We start from the raw sequence: 22,887 nt of genomic DNA, 5'->3' as shown, positions 1-22,887 counted from the left end.
TGGCTCTGATTCGTCATGTGCTACAACATGAGCTTCTCACCAGCGCATACTGGGAAATGTAGTTATCAGTTTCTTAAACTTTACTGTAAAATGGACATCTGAAATACAAGTCCCAGAATGCTACTAAAATACAGGCGTGACTTGTGAATTTGTCCAGTTTTAATTTGACTAGGAGCTCGTTGGTAGTACTTAAAATCTGCAGCAGCAACTGGAAACAAAGCTACTACGTTAGTAATACTTGTTACTGTCATAAAGTATGTGTCATAGTAAGAAATAAGAACTGCTGTGAAGTGATGGTTGCAGGAGCTCCTCTTCTTCTGATCCTGACTGAAGTGAGAAAGTTGAAAGGTTATTCTGGATATTAATATTTATGTAAGTATGTTTATAATATGTATGTTTATATGTGGCTTTTACTGCTTATTAATATGTACACTTAAACTAAACTGAGGGTGCATAAAAATGTGGTTACTAACTTAGTATAATGTTGGACCTAATAGGGATAAAACCAAGGTTAATGTCACAGAGTTGCAACTGGTCAGTATTTACAGGCCTGAGACTGAAGTTGGCCATAAACTGTCTGGTTCAGAATGTTATCCAACTGTCACGCATCCTGAATGGATGGATATGGTATGAGTGGCTATACATGGACACCCTTCCATTGATATATGTATATTTAACTTTATTTATAAAGCGCCACAAGGGTACGCAGCGCTGTGCAATCTTACAATACACAAAATTACACACAGGGAGGACAAGTGTTATAATAAATAAATAAAATAAATATATATAAATACACAGGGAGTAAGTGCCATGTGGTATGAGACACAGTTGGAAGGAGGTCCCTGCCCCGTAGAGCTTACAATCTAAGTGGTTGGGTAACATACAGGCACAAATTGGAAGGTAAGAATTTACCAGGTATGGGTATTTGCCCTTAAAGGAGAAGGAAAGGCAAAGTTACTTGGGGGTGCCAAAATGTTAGGCACCCCCAAGTGACTTAAATCGGCTACCTTTTACCCCAGGCTGGTGCCCCTGTTAGGAGAGAACAGCACCCGGGGTAGCTGCAGCGCTTCCTCCTTCCTGTTCGCGTGAGCGCACATGTGCAGTAGAGTGAAAATGCAGAACTTTAACAGAGAAGTTGGTTTTTCACTCTACTGCGCATGCGCCTGTCGTTTAGTCCTTACAAAACGAAGCAGGAAGGAGGAAGCGCTACAGGTACCCCGGGCTGGTGCTGTTTTCTCCTAACAGGGGCACCAGCCCGGGGTACGAGGTAAGTGATTAAAGTCACTTGGGGGTGCCTAACATTTTGCCTAACTTTCCTTCTCCTTTAAGCACAGGACTAGGCAAAATAATGTTTAATGCTCCAGAAATTCATTTGGACTAACTGCCTGCCTAGTCAACAAACTGGGCAATATTATTAGTACATGCATATCTGTCTTGATCATTGGCCCACCATTAGTGATGTGCAGACTGGCCTGCGCATCAGTCCATATATGTACCTTACATGTACTAAAAATCATGCAAAATTTGCAGTAGGTGTATGGCCAGCTTGAATTAGTCACCACCTGTAGAGAGTTTGCATGTTCTCCCTATGTTTGTGCAGATTTCCTCCAATTGTGGGCAGGGGTGTATTTTGGTCTGGTGTTGCCCTAGGCATGTTACATCACGCGCACGACATAGATGTGTATGATGTCAAGCCCACCAACGTTGCAAAAGTGATGTCACTTCCACAGAGTTCCGTGATCCTCTCACCCCCCCAGCTCTGTTGCTGTAGTATGGAATTCCATGTCGGAGGCTGGGGACATATTTACTTATCTATTTAAAATACAAAGAGAAAATATAGGCACCCGAGCCCCCCCCCCCCCAAAAAAAAACCTGCCGCCCTAGCACCATTGGATGCCTTATAAATACACCCCTGGTTGAGGGTACTCCAGTTTCCCACCACACTTCACAAATATAGTGGCATGTCAATTGGTTCTTGATAAAACTGCTTATTGAGAATGTGATAGAGACTTAGTAAGATCCACAGCAGCAAGAACTGCTATGAATTGCATATAATCTCTGTAAAGCTCTGCAGAATATTTTGAAACTTGATCAATAAAGTATAATAATAATTCATAATAAACAAGTGCTTATTCAACATCACTCTCCTGGATGGCCAAAAGTGTTTAACGTAAGATGTAAATATACCCATTAGACTTGTATAACCTTTGAAGAGACCCACATTTCTTAACTGAAAATCAGGAAATGGCAAGCATCCAGAGCACCAGCATTCCTTTAAATTACACCCCCCATATTTTTATATCAGCATAACATTAATTATTTTCTAAACATTTTATATCCACAGCACTGCTAGTTCCAGTCACAGAATACATATGAGCTCATCATTACAGATCACTTCTTCACTAAAGGTAAAGTAATCTAATAATCGGACAGTTTTTCTTTAAAGGGGACATATCAGGAAGAAATGAAAAGAGAAATCAAAATTTTGTTATGAAAAATAAGCTTTGTTATATGCTTAAAAATATGATTAAAAACCATGCATTGTTTTATATAAAAAGCAGGTTTTTGTAACATCCACCTGCCTCTTCTCCCTCACTCCACATGCAGTTCTAAGCGGCCTCTGACTGCAGGACAATGAACGTATCAGCAATGCTCTGAGTTCCAAATCACAGAAGAGCTTCATGCTTGTCTGTTTCTTCTTTAAAACAGGTAGTAATCTCCAAAACAGGCAAGCATTTTGCTTTTGTGTGATTTGGAACTCAGAGCGACACTGTCACCTAGAACCGTAGAAGGAGTGATTGTGAATAAGCAACCTGCTATTTCAAAAATCTTTTCTTTTTTTTGTTTTATTTATTTATTTATTTTTTTTAATTTCTATAAAACAGTGAATAATTTGTAATTAAAACATATAGGAAAGTGGCTTGTTTTTTCAAGGGAATATGGGTTTAAATGTGTATTTTTCATAATATGTCCCTTTTAACTTTTTATGATCTATTAGCCTATTATAAGCTTTTGCCATGTGTTTCTAAAAGGGGTTTTGCTAATTAATATTTTAAAGTTGCTGACTAATATGGAATAGAAAAGTGCTTACTGAAATTCATGAATGAATAAAGAGTAACCTAAGTATACATAAACTGTATAGTCTATATGGCACCCCAAGTGTTTATGTGGGGTCATTTTTAACAACAAGATCACCCAGGTAGGCCTAACCCTGGTCACAAAGGACAATTAGCTAATGGGCCAAACTATATATATATTTTTTTTTTAAAGGTTTATTTTTCTGAATTTGTAACAGTACATAACAAAGGTACAACATAATACTTAATAAAGCAGGTTACATAAATGAAGCAAGAGTTTGGTACATTTATTTCACATTTCCAACATATTTACTCATTATTGTGAGATTGAGTCTGGCCTTGGTCTTTGGCATTAAGTTGGGGATGGCCCATGTCAGTTGGTTGGGGGTCCGTTGGACTCTCACCACATGCCCCAAATTTTTTCAAATTTCCCGTGTGCCCCTCTAGTCTCATAGGTGAGTTTTATAAGAGGTAAGGCAGTGTTAATGAGCTGGTACCAGAGTTCGAGTGTCGGAACGCTGTTGCCCATCCACCTCATTATGATCGCTTTTTTGGCATAGAATGTAAGGGACCTAAACGTTGTCCTAGCTGCATTGGTGGGGAGTATGTCTTCCACCGTGCCTAGAAGGCAAGTTATTGGATTAAGCACATTAGGTAGCGCTAGTTCTGTTTCAATGGTGTTCATCACTGTGGACCAGAACTGCGCAATGGGGGGACAGCTCCATATTAGATGGAGGAAGTCTGCTTGGGGGGCTTTGCACCTTGGGCAGGAGTTGTTAGGTATTTTACCAAATTTGTGAAGTTTGTTAGGAGTAATATACAATTGGTGTAATACTTTGTATTGAATCAGCCTGTCCCGTAGTGAAATTAAGAACTCATAGCAGCTATCTGTGGCTTCCTCCCATTGTTCTGTCGTTAGGTTAGGGATTGAGGAGGTCCACAGTGTACGGGCTCGTTCGAATGGTTTAACATTGGATTCCAAAAGGTGTGCGTATAGTCTGGATAGGAGTTTGGGGGCTATAGGTTGGTGTCCAAACTATATATTTAAATGGAAACTATAACCCTGAGCATTGCAGGTGTCTATAAAAATATATTTCCTTATGATATTTAAACATTTCTTCATGTAAATAAACAATTTCTTAAAAAATAGTTGAATGTGCCAAATGATAATCCTAAATAGAAAATTGTCATTTTAATTGTCAATTTAAGGGCCACCTCCTGGCTTGTATGATTTAGTGTGCTTACACACAAATGAAGGGCACACATACATGTTAGGTTACATTAGCTAGTGAACGGACAGAGCTCCCTCATATCTTCCTAGTACAGTTAAAGCTGCATTATTTCCTGTCGGGTGATCTCTGAGTCTCTGAGATCATTTGGAAATGGTGGCTAAATGTAAAAAAACGTTTATTATATTTATATAAAAAAAAAAAAAAAAAGAACCCATTCAGTCTTGTCATTTATTTAAATACAAATGACAGTTTGATATGTCCTGGAAAAAAACACACATTTGCAATTTTATTCAAAATCAGCTGTTAAAAAGATGGCTAATGTCACGTGGATTCCATTTAAAAAAAATTACAGGCAGCAACGCCATGTTTGGGCTTTTTTTCCTGGCTGAAAAATAACGCATGTGAATGTGCCTAGTGTGCAATAAGCTTTGCAGATGAAGTGACCCAGAGGAGTCATGCAAGGGCTACCTGACTCACCAGACTCCAATTCTGGACACTTCTAAATCTCTGCTATCTTAAAGGCCATTTGATATTTTATCATAGAGATGAAAAAGGTAGTTTTGCATTTCATTCTTGTTTTACTGTAAAAGAGTTTGGGCTTTAAAGTCCTTCCATAAAACTGGCTTGGTTGATGAAAGGTATTTATATTTAATCTGTTTTAAGAGTTTGGTTAAAGGGTTCTCCACCCTTTTTGCATAACCAATTTCTCTTCATATATATATAGAAACTAATAGAAGCCACTCTCACAGGTCTTATGAAAAAATAAAGTGTTTTTTTAATTGAAGAAAGTGAACTAACGTTTTGGCTGTAGCACCAGCCTTTCTTTTTGAGAGTGGCTTCGATCAGTTTCTACATTTATTTATTTTTGTTGAAGACACAGGCATACTAGTCTTCTAATGACGTGAGTGCCTGCAACCCCCTGTTCGATATATATAATGACATTCAGTGTTTTGATGTTTGATATTTTTGTTTCTTTAGCTTCTTGATACAGACCTGGAGAATTCTACCATCCAGAAGCAGAGGAAAGAGTTGCAGTTATTAATTGCTGAGCTGAAGGACAGAGACCAGGAGCTTAATGATATGGTAGCAATTCACCAGAAGCAGATGCTGGCTTGGGAGGGTGATCGGCAGCAGGTTCTTTACTTGGAGCAGAAATGCAGTAAACTAGAAAGTAAGTAGGATATAAAACTCTGTCGATTTTACAGTCTGATGCAGAGAACAAATAGTCATCTCATTCCAAAATGAAAGGTGCTTTCTATATATCAGCTAGGGTAGTATAGGTGTGTATACATGCATTGCAATGACTTTTCGATAAAAATGTATTTAAGACTGGCTGCCAGTTATTGTATGTGTTGTTAATTTAAGTTGTAACTGATGCAACATTTATTATACAATAAGTAGAGAAGAACACAACACTGCTATTGTAATAGTATATTTAAAAGGCATCTGGGCCTAAGAACTATAACTTGGGGTAGTTGTGTATAGTTATCTTTACTTTTATGAAGCTCTTTTCACCCACAGAGATGCATCAGCTCTGTACAGATTATTTTTTTCATATATACTAACATAGTAAGTTAGGTTGAAAAAAGACGTACGTCCATCACGTTCAACCATAATGCCTATATATAACCTGACTAACTTTTAGTTGATCCAGAGGAAGGCAAAAAAACCCATCTAAAGCCTCTCTAATTTGCTGCAGAGGGGAAAAATTTCCTTCCTGACTCAAAGATGGCAATCGGACCAGTCCCTGGATCAACTTGTACTAAGAGCTATCTCCCATAACCCTGTATTTCCTCACTTGTACTGAGAGCTATCTCCCCTACCCCTGTATTCCCTCACTTGTACTAAGAGCTATCTCCCATAACCCTGTATTTCCTCACTTGCTAAGAAGCCATCCAACCCCTTCTTAAAGCTATATAATGTATTAGCCAGAACAACTGATTCGGGGAGGGAATTGCACAACTTCACAGTTGTATTATAAATATATGTTGATATTTAGACACTTTCACAGTCTGGGTTACAAGTTGTATCTACCAGCTAATGAAGGTGACCAGAATTGGCTGGCAAGAGAACTGAGTCTTAAGTTAAATTATTTACAGTTTACTTAAATTGATCTGAATTAAAATTATAATTGTGCACCAGGTCTGTTGACTTTCCATGTTACATAAAGGATAAGGCTGCAGTCACACAGAGCGTGGCTCTGCTTCTTTCCGCCTGTGTTGTGTAGACAGTTGAAGAGAAGGCCAAACTAGAGCTAGGCTGAACATTTCTTGACATCTGTGTGTGCATAGGCACTCTCTGAAATGTGTATTTGTGCAAGTACCTTTGTGAATAGTGTATCATCCAAGTATATCATCCAAAATACTAATTGTGGTACTTATGTATTTTAGATGAACTTCAGCAAAGAAATGAAATAATCAGATCTTTAACAAAAAGGATAAAACTGTTGCAATCTCAGCAACACAACCAGAGAGCAAGTCTTGAAAACACCCTGGAGAGCACCCAGCATCAGCTTGAGGAATTGTCCCGCAGAGCATCTGCGGCATCCAGTCAATGTCAGGACCTGGAGGTAACAAAAAAAAGGTGCAAGGAATGATGAGTTGGCCATACATGCCAAGATATTGTATCACAAACAAATGGCCATAAGATCAATTGTTTGGGTTGAAGAACTGCAACAGTGTACACAATAAATTGTTATGTGAATTACACATTTCTATTAAATTAAGTGCATATTGTTGTTAGTGACCAACTTATTGAGTTTACAGGTTTCTCACCCATTAAATATGCTAATAGCCGTGTATGCTACACTGAGTGCATCATGAAGTATCCCACGGGAGCTGTATGTTCGTGTCGCTCCCCTGATTATTAACTGCTACAGCAGTCAGCAGTCAGAGAAAACTGGACTTATAAATTTTACTTTATGTACTGTATAATTTCATTATCCTATTATTGTTTATTATTACATAAACCTCCTACAATATATTTTAATTTTACTGATATGCCCTAATAAAATATTTTGAAGTACAAAATATTGTAACTTGTTAAATGTCAAACCTAAAATGACTGTGTTCTGTAGGAGAAAAATCGGAGTCTGAGTGATACCGTTTTGGAGCTTTCCGGACATGTCAGACGATTGCAGGCAAGAGAACAGGAGCTGGCTACTTTGCTGAGACTGAAGGTAAACAGCACTGGGCATTTTATTTCACGCCTAGTACTGCATTTTTTTATTCATTTAAATCAAATGCAAAAACTTAGACTCTAAATCACTGGCCATTTGTAACTATTTGGTCAGTGATGTAGATTTTGCAATTTGTGCAAGAAAACATTAAATACCTTGTACCCCGTGCTGGTGCCCCTGTTAGGAGAAAACAGCACCAGCCCCGGGTACCTGTAGCGAGCGTTTCCTCCTTCCTGCTTCGTTTTGCCGGGACCCCATGACCGGCCCATGCGCAGTAGAGTGAAAAGCCGACTTCTCTGTTAAAGTTTGGCTTTTTCACTCTACTGTGCATGTGCACGTGAAGCAGGAAGGAGGAAGCGCTGCAGCTACCCCATCTGGTGCTATTCTCTCTGAACAGGGGCACCAGCCCGGGGTAAAAGGTAGGCGATTTAAGTCACTTGGGGGGTTCCTAACATTTTGGCACCCCAAGTGACTTTGCCTTTCCTTCTCCTTTAAAGGAATACTGTCATGGGAAAACATGTTTTTTCAAAACTCATCAGTTAATAGAGCTTCTCCAGCAGAATCCTGCATTGAAATCTGTTTTTCATAAGTGCAAACAATTTTTTTTTATATTTAATTTTGAAATTTCACATGGGGCTAGCCATCTTATTCATTTCCCAGGGTGCCACAGCCATGTTACTTGTACTCTGACAAACTTCAGTCACACTTTATTGCTGAGCAGCAAGTTGGTGTGATATCACCCCCACCCTTTCCCCCCCCCAGCAGCCAATCAGCAGAACAATAAGAAGGTAGCAAGATAGCAGCTTCTTGACACCTGTATTGCTAAGGGCTCTGGCACACGGGGAGATTAGTCGCCCACGACAAAACTCCCTGTTCGCGGGCGACTAATCTCCCCGAGTTGCCTTCCCCTGCCATCCCAGGGAACCCGCGAACAGGGAGTTTTGTCGCGGGCGACTAATCTCCCCGTGTGCCAGAGCCCTAAAAGTGGTTACACTGAGCAGGGGAAATAATAACTTGTTTGAATAGCAGCTTGAATGCAGTTCTAAGGAGCGCTGGCTCCTTTTGAAAGCTCAGACTCAGGCACAATGCACTGAGATGGCTGCCTACACTTCAATATTACAGCTAAAAAATACATTTGTTGGTTTAAGATTAAAATTTTAAAAAGTAGAGTAAATTATTTGCGATGTAAACAGTGTAATTTAGAAATAAAAAGTACACCATAAAAATCATGACAAAATCCCTTTAATTGACTAGTTCACCTTGTAAATGAACCAGTATTTGGATTGTGTAACGCACAGCCATCTTTAAATTTTCCTCAAAGGTGTGACCTGATAGACATAGAGACTTAGAGAGTAAGTACCTAAACAGTGGGGAGGAAAGGTGGCAGTGAGGAGTTGGTGGGGTGGGTTATTCCAGTGCAAGGTGGTGGGCCCAGTCCGAAACTACCAAGACAGTTTGCAATTGGTCTTCATTTTTTGTGGGTTTTGAATAATTTAGCTTTTTATTCAGTAGCTCTTCAGTTTAGAATTTCAGCAGTTATCTGGTTGCACTTGATCAGCTTATCCTAACAACCAAGCAATTGTTTGAATGAGAGACTGGAATATAAATCGAAGGGAACCTGCATAGAAAGAAAAGCTATAAAATGTTGATGATACCCTAGATCTTGTATTAGACAGTGATCACTGACCAATATATAGATATGTTACCCTAGCAATACTGTACCTTTTAATTTAAACTTTTAATTTCTTCAGAAATATATTTAATTTTATTTTTTAAAGTGTTTTGTTTTTTTTTAAGTTAGTTCTTTATAGTAACTTAGGATAGAAAAGGACATACACCCATCCAGTTCAGCCTGTCTAGCTGCTAGCACACGATTTTTAGATTACTACAGTCTATTTCATAAAAAAAGATAATTTTGCAAGTGAAAGTGCTATATGGAGTGTTCACAGCACCATTAATTTCACAGTGAGGCTTAAGTACCTTTATAAACAGAGGATGGCAGCACAGGAGTAGATTTGTACACATCTGGGTGTTGCTGTGGGAGGCAGATAATGTAGAAGAGCTGGGCAGGGCAGGTTTATGAGTCATTGTTGTCTGTTGCAGTTTCTGCCTTGCAGGCTTCCTTAACAGAATCTTCCTCTCAATAACTTCCTGGGATTGCACAGAGCAATGTTGTGAAATCCTTTTCTGAAAGAGATACTGACACCTGAAATTAATCATTTTTGAAATATATCATAACCGTGTCTTTGCATGCTATTTATAATTTTGCCATGAAAGTATTGCCTGATACTTTTACCTTAGCTATCCAATCCCCCATGTTCCTCTTATGAGGGGGGCCATATTTGTGCAGCAGGAGTCTGTTAAGTCTGCATTAGAAGCTATAACTGACAGGCTGAGAAAGGACGGTCAGGTTGGCAAAACAGTCAGGTTTAAGAACTTCAAGTAACAATTACTTACAAAAGCAGCCCTATCGACAAAACACGATCAACATGACCTATAGGTAACTTTTTATGCATATTAATATTTTGAAAAGTATTTTTTTTGTGTCAGTATCACTTTAAAGTGAAATCAACATAACTAAATGAATGTTCTAGATGGAATAGAAAACATAGACATTATTTTTTGTGTTCCAGAATTTATAACTTTGGCACATGCTTTGTACTCCTGCTTATTAATGGTCTTGCAACAGCCTTGTTGGTTATTAAATATGTGTGGATTTATGCTGCTTTCCTAATGACCACAAATAGTGGAATTTTCTATGTCTGCCTGTTCTTACGCTAAAAGAAAAGCAGGGGCATCTCTGGAGAATTGCTGAGCACACACCTTAACCTTTTCCCATAATCTTTAGATCTCCACACTGAGCAAACTGCTCTGCCTTTTTTATTTTCATTATAAACCAAGAACACTGCCACAGTGTTGCTTTGCAGCCATTCAAAGAGGCTATATCTAGTACTGTCTGAATTAATCCATGGTTTGTTCAATCAAAGTGACAGAACAATGCATTTGAGTTTCCTATAAGTGGAATGTAGCTCTGCCAGTACATTGTATAGTGCAGCTACGTCAGTCCCAAAGTTTAGAAACCACTGTTTTATCCCTCTGTACAGTTTAGGAGCAAACTTCATACCTGTATTTGTACAGCAATCGATGGTTAATCTGTGCTGTCAGTGGGAACAGCCGATCAGATATCCCTGGCATTTTTAGGTATTTTTAATTTTCTATTGAAGTACAGCAAAAAATAAAAATATTGTACTTCATACACACATATTCCTCCTCTCCTCCTTTATATTAAACAATAGGTAAATGTGAAAGCTGCACCTTTAGCTTATTGCAGCTCCTCTGGGGTTACACTTATCTCAGCACTTGGTCGTCTTTAGAAAAGTTGCATAGACCCTCTCAGAACTAACACAAAGAGAAATGTTCTTTTATTTTTTTACTTTACATACCTGATTCCCTTGATTAAAAGGAAACCACGATAGACATACAATCTATTTCCCAGCCCCTCTTAGGCTCACAGTGTAATGCAATCCCTCTCTTGTCTTGTTTCATTCTGAAGTGATGGATTCTGGGACAGGGAATTTCCTCTGTTTTCTGTTGTGGCTGGTGCAAAGGTTCTGTAGAAAGCAAAGGCACTTCCATATCCCAGAATCTATCGTTTCACATTTCGGTCTTGCTCAGAGACTCATCTGGAGTGAAAAACAAACTTCATCTTCACTCCAGATGATGGTTATAGATCCTATACAATTGTTAAAGATCCTATACAATTGAATATTTGTTGGAGAGTTCCCCTCTGTTGAACTACAATAAAAATTAGCATTCCAATGAAAATATTTAGTAGGGATGCACCGAATCCCAGATTAGGTTCAGGATTTGGGCTGAATCCAGCCTTTTTTCAAAGTATAAGAATGGTTAAATGTTAGGGTGGGAATTTTCCCTTACTGATCCTGATTAGCATATGCTAATTATGATTCGGATTTGGCCGGATTCCTCAGGGTGGGTTTGGCTGAACCCAAAAACAAGGGTTTGGTGCATCCCTGATATTTATGTATATACAGGAAAGAAACTTTAATCATTTTTATTGGTGCTGTTACTAGCCCTTTAAGTATGGTCATTGTGTGCTTGACTGGCTTCAGAAATTATGAATCAAATGAAGTTTGAATATGATGTATTTTCTGGGGACAAGAGCATCAGTTATAAGCAACGATACCCATTAAACAGACCTGGTGAAACCATATGGTAAGGTAAACCCACAAGGTATATTAGAGGCAAATGTTTCACTTTTAACTTCTGTTTGCTGCAGGACAATGATATCATTGAAGCAACCAATCACATTACAGAATTTACATCCCGATTTAAGGAGTTAGAAGCAGGACTGAGAGAAGCTGTAAAGTCAGGCTTAAATGGGCAGAAATGTGAAGTTAATAAACTGAAAGGTAATCCTATTCCCAGCAATGTTCTAAAGCTACAGTATGTAATCATTATTCCTGTATCAGGATACATTGGAACAGTAACAGACAAATATTCAAGAATTCCATATCATCCATAATTCTTTTAGCACCTTTAATTATGTAGACAAGCCCTACTGTTTATTTTAACTGCTTTGAAGGAGAAGGAAAGATTAAATCACTGGGGTGGCACATGTTCGGTACCCCCCAAGTGGCAGGCGCAGTAAACTGAAAAGCTGAGCTTTACACAAAAAGACAGCTTTATCATTCTACTGCATCGGTCCAGGGCCATTGGAGAATGAAGAAATGTAAGAAGATAATCACTTTATGGTGCTCACTCAGAAGTACCCCGCGCTGGTGCAGTTTCCTGGTAACTGCAAGTAATTGATTATATTTATTAGGGGGTGTCTAATATTTGCCATCCCTTCAGTGATTTGAAGAATAAATTAGCCTTTTGTTAAAATCCCCCTAAACAGCCCTCAGAATAACATACCTTTCTCCTTGTATGCAGACTTATTTTGTTTCTCTGTTACAAGCAGCTGAACTGTAGCTCTTTTACTGACTTCCTTTTCTAGCGTGCAGCTCCACACTGCTCTCTCCAACTATGAAGACCTCATAGATACAACATATATTTATCAATTTTTTTCAGGATTTTGTAAATGTAAATGCTACTGGAATCAGTATCTGTCTGTCTATTGCTGTATTCAGTACTGGTGGTTCTGGCTATTGAAACCCTTTAGTAGAAGCCGGCTGGTAATAAAAAAAAAACAAAAAAAAAACAGTCAAGGCACTGGGGGTATCGGCTGGTATAGAGCTGTCTTTTGATACATTATTTCAAGAACCAGGCCAGAGATTACCTCCAGTTTCAATTGCAATTACATTTACAAACACCTTTTAAACCATGAAATTGTTCAGAATATGATTTTCTTACATAAGGTGAATTTTTTTGAACACCGCCTTTAACCCTTTTCATGTCAGCTGTGTAGGTAGTACAGTGATAGCAGGGTATGCGAAATCCTGGCAGCAGCAACACCCTTTTTGACATAGTACCTACATTCCTGGGTTTATGCTTTTCCCATAGTGAAATGAAACCTGCTAGATCGCTGGAAGTTAAAAGGCTAAACGGGTAGTTCACCTTCAAATAAACTTTTTTATAATGCAGACAGCGATATTCTGAGATAATTTGCAGTTGTTCTTTGTTTTTTATTTTTTGTGGTTTTTCAGTCATTTAGCTTTTTGTTTGGCAGCTCTCCAGTTTGGTATTTTAGCAGCTTTCTGGTTGCTAGGGTCTTTTTTACCCTAGCAACCAGGCAGTGATTGGAATGAGAGACTGGAATATGAATAGGTGATGGACTGAAGAGAAAGATAAGTAATAATAAGTAAGAATAACAATAAAAATGTAGTCTCAGAGAGCAATAGATGTTTGGCTGCCGGGGTCAGTGACCCCCATCTTAAAGCTGGAAAGAGGCAGAAAAAGAAGGCAAGAAACTTTAAAATATAAATAATGAAGACCAATTGCAAAGTTGCCAAGAATAGAGCATTGCATAACATACTAAAAGTTAACTTAAAGGTGAATCTTTATTAATAATCTTCCTTTTTTCTGCCAAGATTTTTGAATATCCATAAGCTGCTTTCTGCCATTTGTAGATGACTGTTTGCATAAAGTGCACCTGCCTTTTATACACGCTGCCCAATGCCGACTGAGTTCTGTGCTAGTTAATTATTAGCCACTGCTATGATTTATGCTTTCAGATGACCTCAGCCAAAAGACTGCAGAAAACAATGAGCAGAGAGAGGAAATCATCCGCCTAAAGCAAGAAAGTGCTTATTTACATTCTGAACTCATTTATACAGGTTAGCTGTTCATTTGCATAGAGAGATGAGCCAGCCTTGGGCTATGCCATACTATAAGCCATATTTGTATATATGTATATCTCTGTTGTGGCTATTGCAGGTGGTGGTGGCAGTTGTGGCCCCTGGGGCACAGAGTTCCTAGGTGGCCAATAACTGTGGAATGAAGACAGACTAAGGGGGGAGCTGGGGGTGAAGGGTGAAGCTGGGGTATGATGGAGGAGGGAAGGGATTAGGGGCAAAGAGGGGTGCACAACTGAGGGCCAAAGCAGCAATTTATCCACCCCTTGGTGATGGAGTTAAATTTGCTGATCTCACACATTATATGCTCTGCTTACAGAAATCTTTTTAACCCATTCAGATTAAGTGTTCTCCAGTAGCTGAGTGTCATATTTCCTCATCTACTTGTCTAAACTGTAAAAAAGTATTTCAAAAGGGCAGATTGGCCAGAGCAGACCCAGGTAATTTAACTGATGATCAATGAAAAGAAGAACTTTGAGCACTGGCAGGTGTCTCATTTAATTATTAATACAGAACGCTTCACCTATGTATTCTGTACAAGAGACACAAGCTTAATAATCTAAACCTTTACATGTGCCCATTTTCTACCTACTGTAGTAATGAAATTGGTACAGTATTAAAAAGCATCTGGTCTTGTCCTGCTCTTAAAGGACATGTAAAGCCTACATTTGCCTACAATGTATATCAGTTGGGCACGTCTCCCCCACCCAAATGGCATCATTAGTGCTGCATATATCCCCTCCGTTTGCCAGCACCATCACATACATAATCAGATACAGTTAAATCTGCAAGCAGCATACACGCACAAAGACCCTTATTCAGCATACATTTCATCAAGAATACAGACTCACACAGGCAGAACTGTCTTTGATAAAAGTTCTGCTTTGTTGGAGCACTTTAATGATAAATCTGAGCTCAGGAGAAAAAAATTGCAGCAGATAGCTAGAGCTGAGTTTCTATGGGAACAGCAATGCCATCTCTTTACTGGCTGTTTTTAGTGTGTTTAGTAATCTGAGTTTAGAACAACTGAGCATGTCTGGCAAGCCAGAAATCAAAGCAAATTCCCGAGGGGGGGGGGGGCAGAGTGGGTTACAGGACGAGAAGGAAATCTAAGTGATTAAGGAGATGTTGCAGCCTTAAAGGAGAAAGAAAGGCAAAGTCACTTGGGGGTGCCAAAATGTTAGGTGACTTAAATTGCCTACCTTGTAGGTAGCTGTCAAGAGCGCTTTCTCCTTCCTACTCGCGCTGCAGCCAAATGTCCCGGACAATCGCATATGCAGTAAAAAGCCGACTTCTCTGTTAAAGTTCTGCTTTTCACTCTACTGCGCATGCGCGCGCGGCGAGACAGGAATAAGGAAGCGCTGCAGGTACCCGGGGCTGGTGCTGTTTTCTCCTAACAGGGGCACCAGCCCGGGGTAAAAGGTAAGCGATTAAAGTCACTTGGGGGTGCCTAACATTTTGGCACCCCCAAGTGACTTTGCCTTTCCTTCTCCTTTAATATTAAACTCTGGACAACCAGTGTGGCAGGTATTGAAAGATTTCAAAGAGGCTGTTCACTGATTACATTTTTGTGGTGGGGTTTACATGTCCTTTAAATGTGTAGTTAACTTTTAGTATGTTTTATAGAATGTTTTCTTATTTGCAACTTTTCTACTGGTGTTTATTGTTTTAACCATTATTCTTCAAATTCTGTTTCTTTCAAGCTTGTTCTGTAAAATATGATCAGGTTTTTATGGGGGGGGTCAGAAACTAACTTTTGCTTTGTAAGGCTACAGTTTTATTAATATGGTTACTTTATATTACGTAGTTTTCTATTCAAGACTTCTTTTATTCCTCTCCAAACCTGTAAAGTCCTCTTGGACTCTTGGTAAATTGGACCCTAGCAACAAGATTAAATTTGAAATTGAACAAAAATATTAAAACACCTGTAAAAAGACCAACTGCAATTTGGCTTAGATTGTGACTATTTACATCATGCCTAACAGGCACAGAGGTCTATTATTAGAACTGAAAATACCTCACCCGCATTTTAACCCCACCCAGATTTAAATAGATGACTGAGCTCAGTTAAATAAAAAGAACAATAGATACCAAAGGAGGTGTGCTTATGAAACACTGGGACAGCTGACAGATTTGTTTAAATAATGCTCCCTGATGATTTGTGTATGTGTAAACCTGCCTGAGCATCAAAGTGTGTGGGTTCGTTTACCTGAAGTCTGGGCTAAATCTGCATATTCTGCTGTTATACCAGAAGCACTTCTGTCCTTTCCCAAGCTCCCCGACAATCTCACTTTCTGGTTTTTAGCTTGTGGAGGGTATTTGTTTAGGTGTGGGTTGCTGGCAGCTTTGTTGGTTATTTAGAAGTGCCTTGGAGGGGGTCAGTTGCATGAGGCCCCTGCAGTTTATATTAGGACATTTAGGATTGGTAGCAAACTTACACCAACTAAAGTACTAAGTGCTCAGTTACCAACTGTACTAATGGCTGCTAGATGAATTAATTCAGTTAAAATTAAAATTAGAAGTAAAATGGTATTCCAGTGTGCATCTGACCCCATTCTTATTCTATAACCCTTTTGTAAGACCCGTGTTTGATGTATATTAATGTAAAACACTGCATAAATATAAATAAATGATGATGCTAGTGTCTAATTTAACCCAGCTTGTGCCTGGCTGCAGTTACCTGAACCTGCCATTCCTAAATCATATAAAAGCTAGTGTAGGAAGCAAACCAGGTGCTGCTGTTTTATGATTGAGTTATATATCAGCATAATATTCTATGATAGCACAATCCGAATGATAGTGTAAAAAGGTTCATTTATGTTACAGCTGAAAGGGAGAATCGAAAAGATCAGCTACTTCAGTTGGCAAAATCTAAGCAAGATAGAACTGATACTGAATTACAGAACCTTCGAAAGGTAAGGGCAAGATTCAGTTATTTGTGTATTGCAGCTGGTGGGCTCATAAGGTATTTATGCACTCAGTCAATTAGAATCAGTCAAATGCTTGCACAGAAAGTAGCAAGAATAAAGCTATTTATTAAAGGGAAACACAACTTAAGCTCTTGAAAAGTAATCATAATTTCAAGCAATTTTACAATATACATCAATTAAAAAATATGCAGTCGTTTCATGATTTTCAATGTAATAATAAGGATTGGAACAGTTAACTAAGCCTAGCTTTCTGTTCTCCTGCTGATCTTGCTGATTACATTGAGACTTAAAGGAAAAGTAACACTAAAAAGTTTTAAGTAAAAAATCTATTCTACCCTGCCCCAATAATTGCCCTATCCTGCACACCATTTATTATTACCTGCTAAAACTTGGCTTCCATTGAAACTTGGCTTTCCATTTGAAATAGGGTGATACGGCGATGCAGGGCCGAATCCACTATGCGATGATCGACTGATCGATCCTAGCCTTCCTTCTGTATAGGAAGGAGTCGGGCTGGGATTGATCAATTGATCATCGCATAGTGGATTCTGCCCTGCATCGCCGTATTGCCCTATTTCAAATGACCGGAAGCCAAGTTTTAGCAGGTATTTTCTAATAAAGCATTCAAAATAATAAATGATTTGCAGGATAGGGCAATTATTAGGGCAGGGTAGAATAGATTTTTTACTTAAAATTTTTCAGTGTTACTTTTCCTTTAAATAAAATGTAAAGTAGTTGACTGTCCTCAGTTTGCATTCAGCCTCATTCTCCAAATCCCACAATTCCCTGCACATGTGATGTCAATAAGGAAAGGAACATCATAGTACAATGCACTGTGGGTTATATAGTTCTTACATGCTGTCTGTCAGCTGTGGAGAATTTGTTACAGTTATTTTAGACTCTTCTCCCCTGCCAAGATTTCAGATAATGTAGAAAGAGAAGAACTGTTTTGCAACTGGTTTTTAGCATATAAACATGTTATCTATTCATGCTTTTTGAAGGAACAAATTAAAGTGATAGGTATAGTAGGAGTTTCTGTGTTGTGTGGGGTTCTTTAATAAATATTGGTTCGAAAGCCAGAGTTCCCCTTTAAGCAAGTCCTCTGATTGGGGGAGATTTGCATGTGTTGGAAAAACACTTGTAATTTCCCTGAATGTTAATTGCCTGTATCCTGCTGGTGCATGAGGGTCATGTGATTATGATTCCCAAACATGGCAGGGACCAGGACATTGCCACACCAAGAAATATTCAAAGGTGTTTTGAGAATAGCGCCAGGGTTATTTGATAAGTGGGTTATTTTTTTTTCCATTGATACTGAATACATTATCTATCAACCTTTCGTAAATAGACCTCCAGTGTGTGTTTTTTTTTATTTTTTTTTAATTCTTACAGATCTATGTTAAACAGCAGCATGATATGCAATTTCTACAGATTTCTTTGGAGAGTTCCAAGGATGCAGTGCCAAAATATGAGCTGACAGAAGATGAAATCAGGTAAAGCAACTTTTAGCACTAAATATTTCCATAGTAGTGTAGGACAGAAAAGCACAGAAACACGTTGCCAATATGAACAGCACCCCAGCAAACCTCATTTGCCCCTCTCCTTTAAAATCCTGGCTGGTCGTGGTTACAGTGTCTTCTTGGCTGCTGTGTGAATGATGTCTTGTGCTGGTATACATTATACCAGTGCTGTCCAACTTCTGTTGTACCGAGGGCCGGAATTTTTCCGACCTACGTGGTGGAGGGCCGATAATGGAAGCCAGTTTTGACCACTCCCCTTTTTGAAACCACACCTACTTGAAACCACACCTGTGTTATCACATGACCATACCCATATTAATGGTTGTAGTACAGCAAAAACCTGCCTTACTCTGCCTTCCCTACCCTGCCTGCGTGTGCCATACTTTGACCGTGTGTGCCATTCTTGGCTGGTTTGTGCCATACTTGGCCTGTGTGTGCCATACTCTGCCTGCCCTACCCTGCCTGTGTTTACCATACTCTGCCTGCCCTACCCTGCCTGTGTGTACCATACTCTGCCTGCCCTATGCTGCCTGTGTGTGCCATACTCTTCCTGTCCTACGCTGCCTGTGTGTGCCATACTCTGCCTGCCCTACCCTGCCTGTGTGTGCCATACTCTGCCTGCCCTACCCTGCCTGTGTGTACCATACTCTGCCTGCCCTATGCTGCCTGTGTGTGCCATACTGTGCTTGCCCTATGGCACACACAGGCAGCATACAGTGACACAATGCTGGCACTGCTCCTACAGTCTGCACAATAACTATATATTAAAAAACTTTTTAATTGCAATACCACCTCAGAATATGTTCTTTTTGTAGTGTGCGCAGGGATTATTTGTGGGTTTCTACTGCTCCTACAGTCTGTCTGAGGTGTGAACAGGGGAACAATGTGGGTGATTACAGCCCGAGCCTGAGGTGTGAACACTGCAGGGGGTGAACAATGCAGAGATCAAAAGGTGTGAACAACACAGGGAATTAAATATTTAAACAATACAGCCTGATTACAAAAGCAAAACTAGTGCAATACGTACAAAACTTTCTTTGTGACTAAAACGCTAAAAGATTTTTAGCGTTCTAATTTGGTGCAAAATGTGCAAATATATTAAGTGAATCGGACAATCAATAGTGCTTATATATCAGCCCAATGCAGTGTATCACACCCACACGATGTGTCCAAAGTAAATGCTCACCAGATTTGATTAAAATAAGAGCATGTAGAGAAGTCAATTCGGCTATTGAAAATAGTATAAAAACGTTTAATATATAAAATAAAGCCCCTGCACAATGCAGGCTACTTACAGTGTGAAGCAGTTTATCAGACACAACAAAAAGCCCAACGCGTTTTGCGTGCTCACGGCACGCTTCCTCAGGAGCAAATGAGCCCACCATCAATCCCCCCTGGCTATTTATACCCTTCCCACTATTTTTTTTTTTAAACTTTACGGAAACATACATAGTAATTTCACACAGTGGAAATTGATTAAAATCGGCGAAATAATAAAATAAAATCACAGTACTGATACCATTTAAAGCTTACACAAGAGTAAGCCATCAAAGCAGCCAGGCAGGTGGGGGGCCACACAGGGGGGGGTCGCGGGCCGCCAGTTGGACAGCACTGCATTATACTATACAACTAGGTTGGCACATTCACAGCACTGCTTCCCCCTTGGCTCATTTTACTGTGATTTGGCTGAATTGGCCTTAAGGCAAGATGATGCTGCCAAGCTCTAAGAATATGCACTGTCCAGTGTTTATAGGTTAACTGCTGGGTTTCCTGGGAGTTTAAAAATTGGCACCCGTGCATCTTTCTGGCCTTTCCTTGTTTAATAAAGACATGTCTTTACTATGTAACTTTATCTTAGATTTCTACTAACTACTTAAGGCTAACAAAACTATACTGAAAAATGAAAAAATATTTTTTGCCATCTGTATGGATTTATTTAGTTCAGTAATGAATCCCATACCATTTATGCCTTTCCTATGGTATAGATTATTTGATAAATAATATATAATATGAAATAACACTAGGTGGCACAACTCAATCCATTCTTGCTTGACTAATAAATGACCATGTTATGAAACCATCCCCACTGGAACCTTCTTTGAGGATGGATCATACTGATCAAAAAGTTTAACCAAAACTGGAATAATATAATGCACATATTAAATTTAAATATTTTAAATGTATAGAAGTACATTTGCTGTCTAAAACCAGGCATACTATTTACAGCTTCTGCTACATTAAGATTTTTTTTTCTCATCAGCTGCATAATTTCTAAACTTCCTAGTGAAGATGTTTTCAAATTAGTGTTAAGAAAATGCGCCACTTATTTGTGCAGCTTTATAAGTTGCCCTATGCTACAGCAGTTGCTTCATTTCTAAACGGGCCCTAAGAATAATGAACCAAAAAGGTTACTTTTAGTGCAGTGACTGTGTAGAAATGGTCTCTTTAAGGGGTGCCCAATTTCATTCTTATAAGCAAGTAGTTTGATAGGATGGTGACTAATAACTACCAGGACTGGGGACCTCTCGATGCTATGTTTGGGCCAGACTAGGCTTCATTATAAGGAAAAATAGATTAAATACAATAACAAGTTGTTTATTGATTGTTTTTGTTCTCCTTTCAGCGAGGGTCCTTTAAATATAAGTTCTCTCTTTTTGGACTCTGTTGGTAAAGATGGCTTCTTAGCAAACAGACAGAACCTTCATTGCAGTCTTCCAGTAGATCTGAAAATTCCCCTGATGCAGTCTACGCTCAAAGACTCTGACTGTCACAAAAGTCCAGTGAGTTCTTGCATGCACGATTAAAGACATCAATCGATTGCACACAATTAAAAAGAACTAATTAAAATGCAACTTGGTTTCTGTTTAAATTGTGTTTTGCATAAGTTGTTTTTTTTTTTTTTTTTTTTTTATTAATGGTGCTGCTACTTGAATAATGGTATTTGTTGCGACGTCCTCATGGCTGAATTAGTGCCATGATTTTTATTACAATGTAATAAAAGGCACAAGTTTGCCCAGGATTAGTGACCAAAACAAAGAAACCATATCTCGGTTTTTAACTTCTTCCCATCTTGTATGTTTACTACATTGTTATTTCATAAACTTGTTGTGTTTCATTCTCATTTGGTTAATGATTATACTGCAGCAACAAACAGAAATCCAGATTAATTCAGATGAATGGCAGAGATTATTATTTAATGATGTGACGATCTGCAATGGCTCAGTGCAGAGTTAGCTGACTCCAAGTATCATTTTGCTTTTCTCTTCTATAAACAATTAATCCAAAATATACAGGTATAAAGAAATATATAATGGGGTTATGTCATAGCTATAAATATGCTGCCAACGGGAAGTTGATATTTAACTGTTTTAAGTGCCACAAAGGTAGTACTGATGTACAACAGATTGTAGAGTCTTTGTTCTGAGGAACCTTCTTGTCAGGGTGCAGGGGAAGGGACATTGCTTTTACAGCCTCTCCTGCATACCACTGTCACCCCCCATCCGTGGCAATAAGCAGACACGGGTAGCAATGGGAAATCATTTGTATGCTCCTGTCTGTACTTCCAGCAGTACTTCTCCAAGGATCCTTGCCAAGATGGTGACCCTCTTGCCAGTCTGTACCCAGTTAAGTGTCGCACGCACATATACACAGGCCCAGACTGTCAATTTGTAGATTCTGGCAGATGCCAAAGGGGCTGCTGTAAGATGCCATAGACAGTCACTGTTTATTGGGCTGTGGGGACTTTCTGAGACTCTGTGTACTTGTACAGGGCCTATTTTGAATCAGAATTGCACTTACATTTACCTTACATACTTATTTGGTGATAGGGTAGTTTGCACACTTTCAGCACTCTCAGTTCAACGCATAATTTTGCAAATTGTGTACACAAATATACACACATACAATTGCCAGTGTAACTAATGTAAACACTAAGGGGCACATTTACTTACTCACGAACGGGCCGAATGCTTCCGATTGCGGTTTTTTCGTAATGATCGGTATTTGGCGATTTTTCGGAAAATTGTCGCGACTTTTTTGTTGCCATTCCGAATGTTGCGCAAAATCTGGCGATTTTTTTCGTAGCGTTACTACTTGCACGAAAAGTCGCGACTTTTTTGTAGCCTTCGCACCGAGTACGAAAGATTCGGATTCATTCAAGCTTCAGTATGGTGACTTTTCTTGGGCCAGGTTGGAGCTGCAGGGTGCCATTGAGTCCTATGGTAGGCTTCCAAAATCATGCTAAGTCTGAAAGTTTCGCCCGCCGCTTACGAGCGCTCAATACGAAAAAGTCGCGACAATTTCCGAAAAGTCGTAAAGGCGCGGAAAAAAATCGCAAAAAATACAAAAAAGTCACAAAATGTTCGTTTTCCAATCGGAATTTTTCCAATTCAGATTCGTGGGTTAGTAAATGTGCCCCTAACTGTACTGCATGAATCCTTTCATAAATACTTCAGTGTTTATATCATTTTTTATTTTTTTTAATTGAATTTTTAGTGATTTTTTTTATCCTTAAAAGGGTATTTCACATTCAAGTTAACTGGTCTTTATTTATTTTGTTTAGTTTTTGAATTATTTGCCTTCTGACTCATTGTAGCTTTTAAATGGGGGTCACCGACCACAGTAACCCCTAAACTAT

General features: G+C 39.0%; 1 protein-coding gene across 1 annotated transcript; it reads left to right on the top strand.

Annotated features, from left to right (window-relative positions):
- Positions 1-50: 50 nt before the first annotated feature.
- Positions 51-21,103, top strand: ccdc62 (coiled-coil domain containing 62; the record flags this gene model as incomplete). The annotated part of the gene is given in 10 exon segments (NM_001112963.1): positions 51-372; positions 2,345-2,408; positions 5,288-5,480; positions 6,700-6,878; positions 7,386-7,487; positions 11,785-11,917; positions 13,682-13,783; positions 16,628-16,716; positions 18,124-18,224; positions 20,875-21,103. Coding segments are annotated over 9 exon segments (1,116 nt in total). The 3' UTR covers positions 21,056-21,103.
- Between the last annotated feature and the right edge of the window lie 1,784 nt (positions 21,104-22,887).

The sequence above is a fragment of the Xenopus tropicalis genome, chromosome 1 (assembly GCF_000004195.4).
Source record: "Xenopus tropicalis strain Nigerian chromosome 1, UCB_Xtro_10.0, whole genome shotgun sequence".
Classification (NCBI taxonomy): Eukaryota; Metazoa; Chordata; class Amphibia; order Anura; family Pipidae; genus Xenopus; species Xenopus tropicalis.
Note: the sequence above shows the minus strand (reverse complement) of the source record. Positions and strands in the feature narration are given on the sequence as shown.